At 65.9% G+C, this 12,186-nt stretch overlaps 3 protein-coding genes across 4 annotated transcripts; 2 read left to right on the top strand and 1 right to left on the bottom strand.

Annotated features, from left to right (window-relative positions):
- The first annotated feature begins 983 nt into the window (after positions 1-983).
- ANKRD2 (ankyrin repeat domain 2) lies at positions 984-3,817 on the top strand. Its single transcript, XM_027788928.2, is given in 10 exon segments — positions 984-1,310; positions 1,701-1,814; positions 1,898-2,029; positions 2,031-2,060; positions 2,249-2,356; positions 2,524-2,622; positions 2,828-2,926; positions 3,059-3,157; positions 3,443-3,541; positions 3,628-3,817. Coding segments are annotated over 10 exon segments (957 nt in total). The 5' UTR covers positions 984-1,238; the 3' UTR covers positions 3,733-3,817.
- A 743-nt stretch (positions 3,818-4,560) lies between these two features.
- Positions 4,561-8,060, top strand: HOGA1 (4-hydroxy-2-oxoglutarate aldolase 1). The gene is made up of 7 exons (XM_055800917.1): positions 4,561-4,843; positions 5,911-6,039; positions 6,117-6,244; positions 6,357-6,491; positions 6,673-6,769; positions 6,938-7,071; positions 7,630-8,060. The coding sequence occupies exons 1-7, from the start codon at positions 4,615-4,617 to the stop codon at positions 7,777-7,779; spliced, it is 1,002 nt and encodes a 333-aa protein (XP_055656892.1). The 5' UTR covers positions 4,561-4,614; the 3' UTR covers positions 7,780-8,060.
- Positions 8,061-8,130: 70 nt separating this feature from the next.
- MORN4 (MORN repeat containing 4) lies at positions 8,131-12,175 on the bottom strand. Of its 2 annotated transcripts, none has more exons than XM_055800891.1 (5): positions 11,841-12,175; positions 9,975-10,073; positions 9,729-9,843; positions 9,535-9,644; positions 8,131-9,383 (listed from the first exon to the last, which is right to left on the bottom strand). In XM_055800891.1, the coding sequence occupies exons 1-5, from the start codon at positions 12,166-12,168 to the stop codon at positions 9,235-9,237; spliced, it is 801 nt and encodes a 266-aa protein (XP_055656866.1). In that variant the 5' UTR covers positions 12,169-12,175; the 3' UTR covers positions 8,131-9,234. The 2 variants fall into 2 exon arrangements, with proteins under 2 accessions (XP_055656866.1, XP_055656874.1); XM_055800899.1 differs by having other exon boundaries at positions 9,975-10,188; positions 11,841-11,886.
- Positions 12,176-12,186: the final 11 nt, after the last annotated feature.

Here is a 12,186-nt window from a genome sequence, read left to right as displayed (position 1 = left end):
AGCTCTGTTCCCTGGTACCACCCCAATGCTGTCCCACCACGCCTGGGGCTCTTTGCCTGCCTGGACCCTTCCCCAGCACTGCAATTCCCCATTGCCATCCTGGCTGCTTGCTGGTGTGGGGCCACTGCCTTCCCTTTCCCAGTGCTTCCCATCTGAAGGTTCCAGCCTGTGTCTGCCCTCGGGCCAGGCAGGACAGTCCATGGAGGGGGACAGTCCCAGGGCCACCGTCATGGCCACCATTGTCTGTTCTGGTGAAAATGGCACCTTGGCACCCATAGCACAGGGCACCCAAGGGTGGCCTTGGGAACTGCCCAGAAGGGTGACAATGACGTGTCCCCATCTGTCCTTCCCCCAGGTCCTGTGCTGGGGGCCGGTGCCCAGCGCATTAACTGTCCTGGCACAGGGCAGCACCGGCCTCATCTTACAAAGGGGAAGAGCAAAGCCCAGGGGGGGCTGAACAATGTCCCCACTGCTGGGAATAGCTGCTGGCTCTGCCCCTCGGCCCCACGTGAGGCTGGTCCTACTGCCAGGCTGCTTGTGCATGGCAGGGGAGGCCGGGAAGCCACTGGGATGTTGGCAGGGCTGCTTGGGACACTCTGCACCTGAGGTCATCCCCCAAAGTGGTGTGAAGGGGCCACAGCTCCCAGCACCGCCTGCTGCTGGCTGAGAAGTTTCAGGGGCCCCCATCACCTCCCTTTGGGGTGGGCAGCAACCCCCCCCCCCCTCTAGGTGCCAGGGAGCCTTGGGTAATGCCTGCGGGTGATGCAGTATCTGGTTGCGTGGGGATGGGGTGTGGGGAGCATCCTGGCTGCCCAGGGTCAGTGGCACAAGACCCATGGGGTGACTTTGGACTGTGTACCCACTCTGCTGAGCCTCTCTGGACTGGCTGCTGCGAGCTGTGTGCACCCCAGCTCCCCATATCCAGCACGGGGGTCCCAGGCAGCCGGGGGTGGGGGGCGGGGGGGGGGCAGTGGTCTCTTTAAGAGGGTGCAGGGCTGGGAGGTAAGCCAGGGCCACCAGAAAGCAGGAGGGTGAGCTCATGGCAAAGCTGCCCCAGTCATGTGGAGCAGCCACAGCTGTTGGTGCCCTTGGGCTGCGGGACGGAGGGGCCAGCGGCATAAAGCCCCGTGGCCAGCAGAGCCACCAGCAGCACCGGGAGCCGGGGCCAGGCACTCCTTGCCGGCGGTGGCGAGGAGGAGAGGCTGCATCCTGTGCGGCGCTGTGCACTGCTGGCAGACATGGAGCTGGATGTGCAACGGGCCAAAGAGCTCATCGAGCAGAAGCTGGCAGAGGAAGAGGAGGAGGAGAAGGTGGGTCCATAGGGCAGGGGGACCTGCCCGGGCTGCGGCAAGGACCTGCCTTGCACTGTGTCCACCATCAGGGACTTGGATGTGAGGAGGCTGGCACTGACCCTGCCATCCTGGGGGTTGCAGTAAGGTGGTCAAGGGCTCGCAGGGGTACCAGGTTCCCAAGCCGGGAGCTCTTGCCCATGGGGCAGAGCCAAGCAGCAGGCAGGCGACCAGCTTGGCAAGTAGGGCAGGTAGGCAAGTGCAAGCCCAAGGGCTGTCAGGCATCCCATAGACTTCAGCAGAGAGCTGTGAGCCATGCCTAGAGCCATCTCCACTGGCTGGCTGGGGGTGGAAGCAGTGGGGATGCTCTGTATCCAGCCAGGACCATGCAGCCCCTCTGTGCCCATGCAGCTACTCAAACGGGATGGTGCACTGGAGCCGCCAGCCGTGGAGCGGATGAGCACACCAGAGCTGGAGCAGGAGAAACGCTGTGGCCCCAGGAACAGGGGCCTCGAGGCCGTCAAGGTGAGGGGGTTTGGGGCACGGGGGAGCCAGGAGGTGGCAGAGCACAAAGAAGGCAAACGGGGCACTTGCCTGTCCCTCCTCAGGGCCAGGAGCGGGTGCGGAAGAGCTCGGTGGACCTGCGGCGGGAGATCATTGACGTGGGGAGTATCCAGCACCTCATCGAGCTCCGCAAGCAGCGCCGACAGCGACGTGAGGAGCGGGCGGCCACCCCTGAGCCCCCCCCCACCACCTGAGCCTCTGGAGACTGTACGCCATGGGGTCCTGGGGTGCAGGAGGGGGGCTGCTGGGGCAGAGGCTGGAGCCCCCATGAGCCAGTCCCCAGGTCACCCTGCCAGCCAGGGACCTCCCTGGGGAAGCAGGGCAGGGGGCCCCCAGTGTTGTCCCTTCTCCCGTGCCCCTGCTATGCCCCAGCCCTGAGCCTGTCCCACTGCCAGGAGGGTCCCGTGGAACCAGAGACCTTCCTGCGAGCTGCTGTCCAGGGCAAGATGCACATCATTGAGAAGTTTCTGGCAGATGGTGGCCCCCCTGACACGTGTGACGAGGTAGCATCCCCTGTGGCTGCTGGCCACCCCTCGCCTGCGCCCTGCCACCGTGCCCTGCCATGCCCCCTGGCAGGGGCTGGGACCTCCCAGGATAAGGCTGAGGGTTTGGCCAGGTGGGGCCAAGAGAGGATGGATCTGTCTGCCAATGTGGCACCTTATCCCTGCAGTTCCATCGCACCGCCCTGCACCGCTCCTCGCTGGAGGGACACACAGACATCCTGCAGAAGCTGCTGGACAGCGGGGCCACCGTGGACTTCAGGGACCGGGTGAGGCTAGATCCTGCCCTGGCTCCGTGCTGGTCTGACCCTCTGGGTGTGGTGCAGCTGGAGCAACAGCAGGGCTGGGGTCCTGGCAGCAGAGCAGTGCTGTCCCCACCACCGAGGTGGCTGTGGGCAGGGATCTGCCAGCTCTACCCTGGCATGGGAATGGGGTGGAGGTGTCCCCCGCCGTGATTTTGCTCTGTGCACCCAGCTGGATTGCACTGCCGTGCACTGGGCCTGCCGGGGCGGGCACCTGGATGCTGTCAAGCTGCTGCAGGACCACGGGGCAGACCTCAACCTGAAGGACAAGGTGTGCAGGGCAGAGCCCAGGGGCACAGGGCTGTGTCCGGGGCATGGGCATGTCCCAGGGGACCAAGACTGACCCTGTGCTGGGTTAGCGGGGGTGGGCACTGATCTGGTGTTCATCTCCTCCCCGCTCAAGCTGCTCAGCACTCCCCTCCACGTGGCCACCCGGACTGGGCACCCTGACATTGTGGAGCACCTCATCCACTCTGGGGTGGACATCAACTCCCCAGACAGGGTGAGTGCTGCAGCCATGCAGCCAGCACTGAGGCGACAACACTGATCCCCCCTCCCTTGGCTGACCCCACCAGCGGCTCCCAGCAGCTGCAGCAGGGCACATCCAGACTCACATCTCTGCCCCGGGGTACTGGCAGCCACAGCCGGGGCTGGGGCAGACACTATCCTCCTTGTCCTAGCAAGGAGGTGGGTGTGCTGGGAACCAGGGAACAGTGCTGGGGACAGGCAGGGCGTCCCTGTCCCCAGGCTTGGACCACGATCCCCAGCCAGGCTGTGTCTCTTGCAGGAAGGTGACACACCGTTGCATGACGCCACACGGCTCAGCCGCTACAAGATCATCAAAATGCTGATCCTGCATGGGGCTGACATGATGGCCAAGAACCAGGTGAGCAGGGGGCCAGCAGCGGGGCCATTTGCTGCCCCACCATGTTGCACCACCCAGCCCCAGCCTGTCTCTGCCTGCTCTTGCAGGCTGGCAAGACCCCGACGGACCTGGTGCAGCAGTGGCAGGTGGACACACGCCAGGCACTGGAGACCAAAGAGCAGCCGCAGGGGCAGACAGAGGTTCCCGCATGACAGTGCCAAGCAGAGACCAGGGACCGGGCTTGGCTCCAAGGAGCTGGATCCAGCCGAGACTTATTCATGTCAATAAAAGCCAGCGAAGAGCAGCGTTGGGCTCCGGGGGGCTGTGGGGCTGGGCAGCCTGCACTGGGGGCAACAGAGGTGGGGAAGCTGGGTTATCCAGGGATTATCCAGCAGCACGGACATGCCCTGCCTCCTAGCACAGAGACTTTAATGTCACATGGGGCAAGACACGAGTAGTTCAAGGGTGGGATTCCTTGCTGTGGAATGCCCTGCTTGCTCGCAGTGCTTCCAAGTCCCAGCTGGGTAGGCTCGGGGAGGAAAACTACACCAAGGGCAGCTCAGCCCAGTTCCACACTGTGCTGGAGGCTGGGGTTGTGCCAGAGGGCAGCAGTCATACACCTGCGGGGCTGCATGGTGGCATGTTCTCCCACTTCCCTGCTGAAGCCATCCCTTGGGGGACACAGTGGCCTCTTTGCAGGCTGGGTCACTTCTGCCAAGTGCAGTGCTCATTGCTCCCTACCCAGAAATGCTCCCACTCGCCCATTTACAGGAGACCCTACACCAACACCCAGAGCAGGTGAACCCTGCCCACAGCCCTGGGACTCCCGCAATGCCTGGTTCCCTGGTCAGAAGGATGGCTGTCAGGGCTGGCAAGCAGAAGGGAAAGAGCCACTGGTGCAGCTGGGGCTCACTCAGAGGGGTGCTGAGCTCCTCTGTCCGGCTCCTGGAGGGGCGTAGAACACCCTGAGCTCACCCAGTACCACCCCCTACATTGTCTGCCCAGCCGGGTCGCGAGTCCCTCACGTGCCCCGTCAAACATTAACAGCCCCTTGGCAGGGCAGGCAGCACGGCCAGCAGCAGCACCCAGCCACCATGGCGCTCAGCAGCCGCCTCGCCTTGCCCCTCCGGCCCACCCTGGCAGCTCTGCGCTGGGCAGCCCCCAGGCAGTGCCGGGGGCTCAGCACCCCCCAGGTACCAGGGCACACAATTGACCTTGGGGGCATCTTCCCACCCCTCACTACGCCCTTCTCACCCACGCAAGAGGTGGACTATACCCAGCTGGAGGGGAACCTGTGCCGATACGCCAGCATCCCCTTCCGAGGTAAGCGCTCCCCACTGCCCCTCTCCGCGCAGGCTCCTGCCAGATCCCTGCCTGCCACAGAGGGTGTGTGGCAGCATGCTGGCAGCGTGCCACTTCCCAAAGGTGCTCAGCCTCCAGCTGGACTTTGCTCCAGGGCTGGCAGCCCCTCAGGTGACCACCTGGAGCCCTTTGCATGGCACATACCCAGGCACACGCGTGTGTCCTCACACAGACCCACCACACTCCAGTGCATGCTTGCATACCCGCTGCACGCGCATGCAGGCTTGCACCTACCTTCTGCCCCACACTTGGGCATGCTCACACAGATTCAGTGCCATGGGATGTTGATTGCCCAGGATGGATGGGAGGAGAGGGGCTGCAGGAAGAGGCTGGGGGTCACAGGGGTGTGCCCTGGGGTCTCCCCTCTTCTGACCAGGCTGATTCCAGGGCTGTGAGGGCAGACATGGGAGAGGGCACACCGCGGGTTGCAGAGCCCTGCCTGGGTGCCCAGCAGCGAGGAGGGGAGCGAGGGCGATGGGGGCACCTGGCACTTCCAGCGCCCTGGGGCTCTGGCTGCCCCAGCAGAGCCCAGCAGTGCCAAGCTGGAGCTGGCTTGCCTGCGTCCACAACACTGGCAGGGTCCCAAAGAAGGGGTCTGTGTGCCCTGGCTGGGGACAGGGCAGCACAGCCTGGCTGCAGGCACCAGTAAGTGCCTCACTAGCAGTGCTGTGTGGGGCCGTTTCTGGGGCCGGAGGTGGGCAGGCAGTGTATTCAGCCCACAGGGTGCATGCATGAAATGCATAAAGGTGCCTGGGTAGGGGATGGCACTGCCAGCGTTCAGTGGGGTGCAGGTGGGCGCTGCTGTCTGGGGGACATGCACCCACGTGTGCCCTTTAAGGGGGAGCCCAGGGCTTTCCGGGGCACCTGCAGGAGCCTCCTGGCCCACGGGGGCTGCTGGATGTGGGCATCAGGTTCCCTGGGTGCCTGGTACCCACTTGAGAGTGGGGTGTGGAGAGCTCAGGGATGGCCACCCTGTGGGCACCCTGCTCCTGTGCCCGAGCCCTGCCCTCCCCATGCTTGTGTTTCAGGGCTGGTGGTGCTGGGCTCCAACGGGGAGTACCCTTACCTGGCACCCCAAGAACGGCTGGAGGTGGTGAGCTGCGTGCGCCGGGCTTTGCCCAGGGACCGCCTGCTGCTGGCTGGCTCGGGCTGTGAATGTGAGTGCCTGTGTGGGCAATGCAGGGGCCATGTCATCCCCCCCCCGGCAGCCCTCACCACTCTGCCTCCTCCCCAGCTACCCAGGCCACCATCAAGATGACGGTCAGCATGGCAGAGGCAGGGGCTGACGTGGCACTGGTTGTGACACCCTGCTACTACCGGGGAGCCATGACCAGTGCTGCCCTGGTCCAGCACTACACGGAGGTGAGCCATGCTTGGTGCCTGCCAGCAGCTACAGCTGGGACAGCAGGATGGGGAGCGTGTCCTGCATGTCTCCAACCCACCCCAGCTGCTGAGCTCTGCCTGGCTGCTACAGGTCGCCGACGCATCCCCCATCCCCGTGGTGCTCTACAGTGTCCCTGCCAACACCAGCCTGGACCTGCCCTTGGAGGCTGTCCTCACCCTGGCTCAGCACCCCAACATCCTTGGAATCAAGGACAGCGGTGGGGACGTGAGTGGGGCAGGGTTTTCCCCGGGCTGGCTGCCACCAAACTTGGCCCCAAGCTGGGAACAAGCTGGGAATGGGAAGCTGGGAATTGCAGCCCTTCCCTAGGCCCCGGGGGTGCCAGCAGGAGCCCTGCAGAGGCGGGCAGGGTAATGCCTGCCCCAGGGCATGGCTCATCTCTTGCCAGATCACCCGCATAGGGCTGATGGTCCACAAGACACGGAAGGAGGATTTTCAAGTGCTGGCGGGATCGGCTAGCTTCCTGCTGGCAAGCTATGCCCTGGGTAGGTGCTGCTGCCCCTGCTCAGCTGGGGGCATGGGTTGCTGTCCTGGGGGCACTGGCAAGGACTGGCAGCTGGGGAGGGGGAGGCAGGCAGGGGCAGCGATGCCCAGGAGATGCTGGCTGGGCACGGTGCGCTGTGCTGGCTGCCAATGTGCCCTGGTGTCCCCAGGTGCCTCTGGGGGGGTCTGCGCCCTCGCCAATGTCCTGGGGGGCCCGCTGTGCCAGCTGGACCGCCTGTGCCATGAGGGCGGCTGGCAGGAGGCCCGCGACCTGCAGCACAGGCTCATTGAGCCCAACGTGGCGGTGAGCAATCAGCACCCACCAGGGTGCTGCGGGGTGGGGGGCAGCAAAGGATGGAGGTCCCTGGGACTGCAGGGGGTGGAGTGCTGCTCCAGGGGGCACTGGATGGCACAGCACCCAGCTGGCGAGCTGAGCCGGGCTGGAGGTGGCGGGGTGGGAAATGCCAGCCCTGCGGTGCCAGGAACAGCGTGTCCGCTGGCAGTGGGCACCTGACTGGCCCCTGTGGGAGCCTTGCTGGCTATTTATAGGCAGTGATGGAGGGAAGACCTGCTCCTCCCTGGGCCCCCCATCCCACTACAGGTCCCAGCCACAAAGAGCCTGCCATGCCATAGGGATGCTCCCTTTCCTGGTTGTGCTCCACGTGCTCCGCACCCCCACCCCACGGTGGGCACTTCATGGGGGGCTGGAGCCACCCCACACCCTGCCCAGCCTTGCAGATCCACATGGGGGAGGGGCAGGAGTGATGATGAGCAAGAAGCGGGCTTAGCAGGAGCAGGGCCCACAGTGCATGTCACCCTGTCTTATGGGAGCCGGTAAGTCCCCACACCCTCTATCCCACAGGTCACCCGCCGGTTTGGGATCCCAGGGCTGAAGAAGGCCATGGAGTGGTTTGGCTACTACGGGGGTCCCTGCCGTGCACCCCTGACCCCGCTGAGCCCCTCCCAGGTTGAGGAGCTGAGGAGCACCTTCAGTGCCAACGGCTGGTTGTGATGGGTTGCCCCCCTGCCCCTTCCCACACTCGAAAGGCAGGGGAGCCAGGGACTTGAGGAGCTGGGGACATGGTGGGGACCCTGGGATGTGGCCAGGAGAAAGCCACCCATCTCACTCCTTCCTGCTGGACAGGGCTGCCCTAGGCAGAATGGGTAAGGGGGACACCCAGCACTCCTTGGCCACCCTCGCACCTCTGCCAGCCCCTGGGGTCCCACTGTCCCCACCTGAGAAGGGATGGATCCCGGCACTGTGACCTGCAAATAAACCTGCTGGCCCCGCTCTGTCTGCAGTCCTGCCCATGTGAGCAGCCCCCGACCTGGTCCCTACTCCCAGCAAAAAGGACACAGCCCAGGCGTTTGGCAATGTGGTTTACTCAGCTGAGGCCCGTGCAGGCAGCAGCACAAGGCAGGGTCACACAAGGCACGGGACCGGTGCGGGCAGACACCAGCAGGGAGGGCACGGCCCCTGCAGCCCACCACAGGCAGACCTCCGTGCTGCAGCCAGCCACACCGCACCAGGGGTGAAGGTGAGCACACAGGTCGGAGATGGATGCACGCAGGGGGCAAGGCGAGGAGCTGCGTGCTCCCTGCCCACCCTGCCTACACATTTACCATACCCCTATTGCGTCCTGGCCTGCCCTGGCCCCCCATGCAGCAAGGGCTCATGCCCCTCTTCCCAGGCTCTGGCTGACCCTGCTCCTTGCTCACCGTCGCTCCTGCCCTCCTGCAGCATGCAGCAGATATGGGCCCGGGTAGGCGTCCCCCCATCCCCCTTGGTGGGGATGCTGCTACAGGTGTCCCCAAGGCAGTGGGCAGGCTGGATTGGCACAGGGATGAGGGGGACACAGCCCACCAGCTGGCCTGGAGAGCAGGCTGGGTCCTTCGGGGCACCATATCACCCTGCCCAGGGCATGTGGGGGAGATGGCCGTGGGGTGCCAAGAGATGGCTCAGAGATGTGGGTGAGGGCCATGGGGTGCCCGTGGTGCCCGTCCTGTCTTGGGACCAGGGTAGTAAAGTGGGCCAGGAGCTGCCCCTCTGCGGGTGCGTGGTCCAGCCAGCAGCCCCTGGCCAAGGCACCCTGGCTGCGGGGTCAGGGCCCAGCCCCTACTCCCCTGCTCCATCCTCTGCATCAGGCTAGCAGCCCTGGTGGTCCACAGTCTTCCTGGGGAGCAGATGGGCCAAGTCCCGGCCACCTTGTCCCCCCCTGCTGCTCTGGCAGGTGCCAGGGCTATAGCCAGAGAGAGAAGGCACCATGGCTGCCCTAGGGCACTTGGGTGGAGAGCAGAGGGCCTCATCCCCCCCCAGCGGCAGGCGTTTGGCAGGGGGCGACTCGGTGGTGAGGAGGACAGGGGGACACCCAGCTGTGCCACATCCCTGCTCCAGGGCCAGCGGGGCCAGCCAGTGCCCAGTGGGGAGGGGCGGGCCTGCTGCAATGGGAGAGGATGTGGGGCACCATCATGCTGTCAGGTTGTGGGCAGACTTGGAGGCACACTGGGCCCGCTGGATGATGGCTGGGCACTTTTCCCGCCGGAGCAGCTTGTTGTTCTCAAAGAAGCCCTCGTTGCGGGGCACCCCATGGGAGCCATCAGGGAAGGTCAGGAGACCTGAGGAGAGGAGGAAAGGGCTAGCAGTGAAGGAGCAGGGAGCAGCACCCCCCAGGGCTGGGGGGACAAAATGGGAGATGCTGGATGGGGCTGTGCTGAGCTAGGGCCGCACAGGGCTGTGGCTGCCTGCACCATGCCACCGGGCACTCACCAAAGCCGTACACACGCCCGCCTTTGAACTCGCCCTCAAAGGTCATGTTGTCGCAGCGGGTGAAGACGCCGACGCCATTGAACTTGCCCTGCACAAACTCCCCCTCGTACCTGCACGGGAGGAGCTCCTGAGGCAGCAGCTCCCTGCAGCAGTGGGGATGCCCGGGGGGGTGTACGCAGGGGTGCCGTGCTCACCTGGAGCCGTCAGAGAAGGTGAGCACGCCGCAGCCGTGGAAGAGCCCATTCTCAAAGTGCCCCACGTAAGCGGTGCCATCAGCAAATGTCAGCTGCCCAACGCCATGCCTGCGACCTAGGGAGGGGCAGAAACAGGCAGCACTGGAGAGACGAAGGCAGGATCTGCTCCAGCATGATGCTGGGCAGGGGCTAGGGGCTGCTTGGCCCCCAGCACAGGCAGCACCATCCCCTCCTGCCCTGTCTCACCTTCCTTCCACTCGCCGCGGTACTCCTCCCCATTGGAGTAGGTGAAGGAGCCTTTGGTGAGGGTCATGGCGACAGCCTCCAAGTAGCGCAGGGCAAGAGCTGGCAGGGACAGGCACAGAGGGCTGTTGCTGGGCGAGGGGAGCAGGCTGGCTCACCCAGAGCCCCCGTGTCCCCTTGACTCACAGAGAGGCACACGTCTTCCCTGGGAACAGCTCTGCTGGGGCACGCTGCAGATGAGGGGGTGACCGCAGGAGCACGGCCACCCTGCTCTGCCTCTGAAACCCCAGCCGCTGGGTTCGGGTTGCTGCCTGCCCCACTGCAGGGCTCAGGGAGATGTGAGCCCACAGGGGGTCACAGCCCCGTGAAATGTGAGCGAGCAGCAGGAAGGGGAGCATGGCAGGAGCTGGCTGCCTCTGGCACAGCTTCCCAGCAGGACCCAAGGGGTCCTGCACCATGGTAGACTCAGGCCAGGGACTGCTGTCAGCTCTGCTGAGGTAGTACCAGGAGGAAAACATTTTGGAGAGGAGATGCTTGCTGTGTTGTGCTTGGTGCCGGCTTTTCAGGGGAGGGTGCAGAGAGCTTGTGGGGTTTCCAGCTCCAGCATCAGGGATGGGCAGGCCTAGTTCACTCCCCAGGGACGGATAGAGTGGCTGCTTCCCCTATGAGGGACAGCAGAGAGAGCACCCTGGGGCTCCAGGGCCTGGCTTGGCTACCAAGGGTTTGCAAACTTGCCGGTAGCCCCCAGAGCCCTGCACACCCCCAGAGCCGCTGCCACACAGCACAGCCCTCCCCAGCACACTGGGAAGGCACCAGCATGGAGACAGCCCCGCAGACGGGCTGGGCACTGCCTCTCCAGCACCTCCAGGTGCTGCTCAGGCAGTGCCTGTGGCAGGAAGGGGCTCCCTGCTCCCAAAGGGGGTGTCCCTGCTCACACCTAGCCATGCGTCCCCGGAGAGATAGGTGCTGAGCCACGCTAACCAGCTGGATACAGTGCCCGGGAGCACAGCAGGGAACTCTCTTTGTGTCCAGAGGAGAAATGGCCCCCAGCCAAGCCGAGCGGTGACTGAACAGTGCTCTCTGCTGATGGTAGGGACCAGGAGCTCAGCGCCGGCTCCCCAGCCCGCAGCCTGCCCAGGACCTCCGGGGACCCCCCTGCAGCGCCAGGAGGAGGAGAGGGGGGTGCTGGCAGGGGCTGTGAGCACCTGCTGCGGGGAGGGGTCCCCCCACCAGCACGGCCTGTGCCTGCACCTGTGACTCCATCCCGGGGACTCCATCCCGGGGACGGGCAACATTTGCCCTGTGAGCAACCCAGCCTGCCTCCCAGCTGGGGGTGCCCCGCTCCCGGCACCCACCCACCCCAGAGCCCTGCATGCACGGGCCCACAGCAAGCGGGGGCGATGCCTGCAGCACAGCCTGAGCCCTGCACACCGCCGCCCCGAGCCCCACCACCCGCCCGGGCCACACACCCACGGGCTGGAGCACGCGGGACGGGGGGCGAGGGGTGCACGACCTCGCTGGGTCATACGCCTCAGGGCAACGCACCCACGGGGGACACATGCACGCCCTACCCGGGCAGCGCGCCCAGAGGTGGCGATCGCACTCTCGGCTGATGCATGCACACCCCGCTGTACCAATGCCCCGCCGTGTCCATGCACCCACGGCGATGCATGCGCTCCCCACCGGGTCCAGGCACGCGCGGCGGGTGCACCCACGGGCGGTGCATGCACGCCCCAGCGGGTCCGCGCGCCCAGGGGCGGTGCACGCGCGCCCCACCGGCACACCCGCGGCGATGCCCGCAGGCCCGATGCCTGCCCAGGGGCGGTGCGGGCGGGCCGGGCGGCGCAGGGACCCGCGGCCCGCGCTCACCTGGCTCCGCACTCGCCGCCCGCACCGTTCCCCACCCTGGTCCCGCCGAGGGGCGGCGCCGCGGCCACCTCCCCTGCCAGCTCCCCGCCCCGCCGGGCGGGGCCACGCCGCCAGCGTCCATCCCCGCCCGCCGTTGGCTGTCTCCACGGCAACCGCTAGCAACGCGGCTGCTCATTGGCCAGCTCCGCAGCACGCCCTCGCCTGCCGCCATCTTCGTGCGGGGCGAGGCGGTGTCCTCCTCGAGCGGGCTGGCAGCGGGGCGGCGCCCCCGCCCTGCCGCCATCTTTTCGAAGGGCAGCAGGGGGCGCCACCGCTCCGTTGCGGCCATCTTTGTGCGGGGCGCCGG

This window comes from Falco peregrinus, chromosome 1, assembly GCF_023634155.1.
Source record: "Falco peregrinus isolate bFalPer1 chromosome 1, bFalPer1.pri, whole genome shotgun sequence".
In the NCBI taxonomy this organism is placed as follows: domain Eukaryota; kingdom Metazoa; phylum Chordata; class Aves; order Falconiformes; family Falconidae; genus Falco; species Falco peregrinus.
This window is presented reverse-complemented; position numbering and strand designations above follow the sequence as displayed.

Bases quoted from the DNA above. Each gene is read 5' to 3' on its own strand.
- HOGA1 (XM_055800917.1), top strand. From the start codon at position 4,615: ATGGCGCTCAGCAGCCGCCTCGCCTTGCCCCTCCGGCCCACCCTGGCA. The intron at 6,245-6,356 runs GTGAGCCATGCT...TGGCTGCTACAG, and splicing joins TGGTCCAGCACTACACGGAG to GTCGCCGACGCATCCCCCAT. The intron at 7,072-7,629 runs GTGAGCAATCAG...TCTATCCCACAG, and splicing joins TCATTGAGCCCAACGTGGCG to GTCACCCGCCGGTTTGGGAT.
- MORN4 (XM_055800891.1), bottom strand. From the start codon at position 12,168: ATGGCCGCAACGGAGCGGTGGCGCCCCCTGCTGCCCTTCGAAAAGATG. The intron at 10,074-11,840 runs GTGAGCGCGGGC...TGTCCCTGCCAG, and splicing joins GGCGGCGAGTGCGGAGCCAG to CTCTTGCCCTGCGCTACTTG. The intron at 9,384-9,534 runs GTGAGTGCCCGG...TCCTCTCCTCAG, and splicing joins CGGGCGTGTGTACGGCTTTG to GTCTCCTGACCTTCCCTGAT.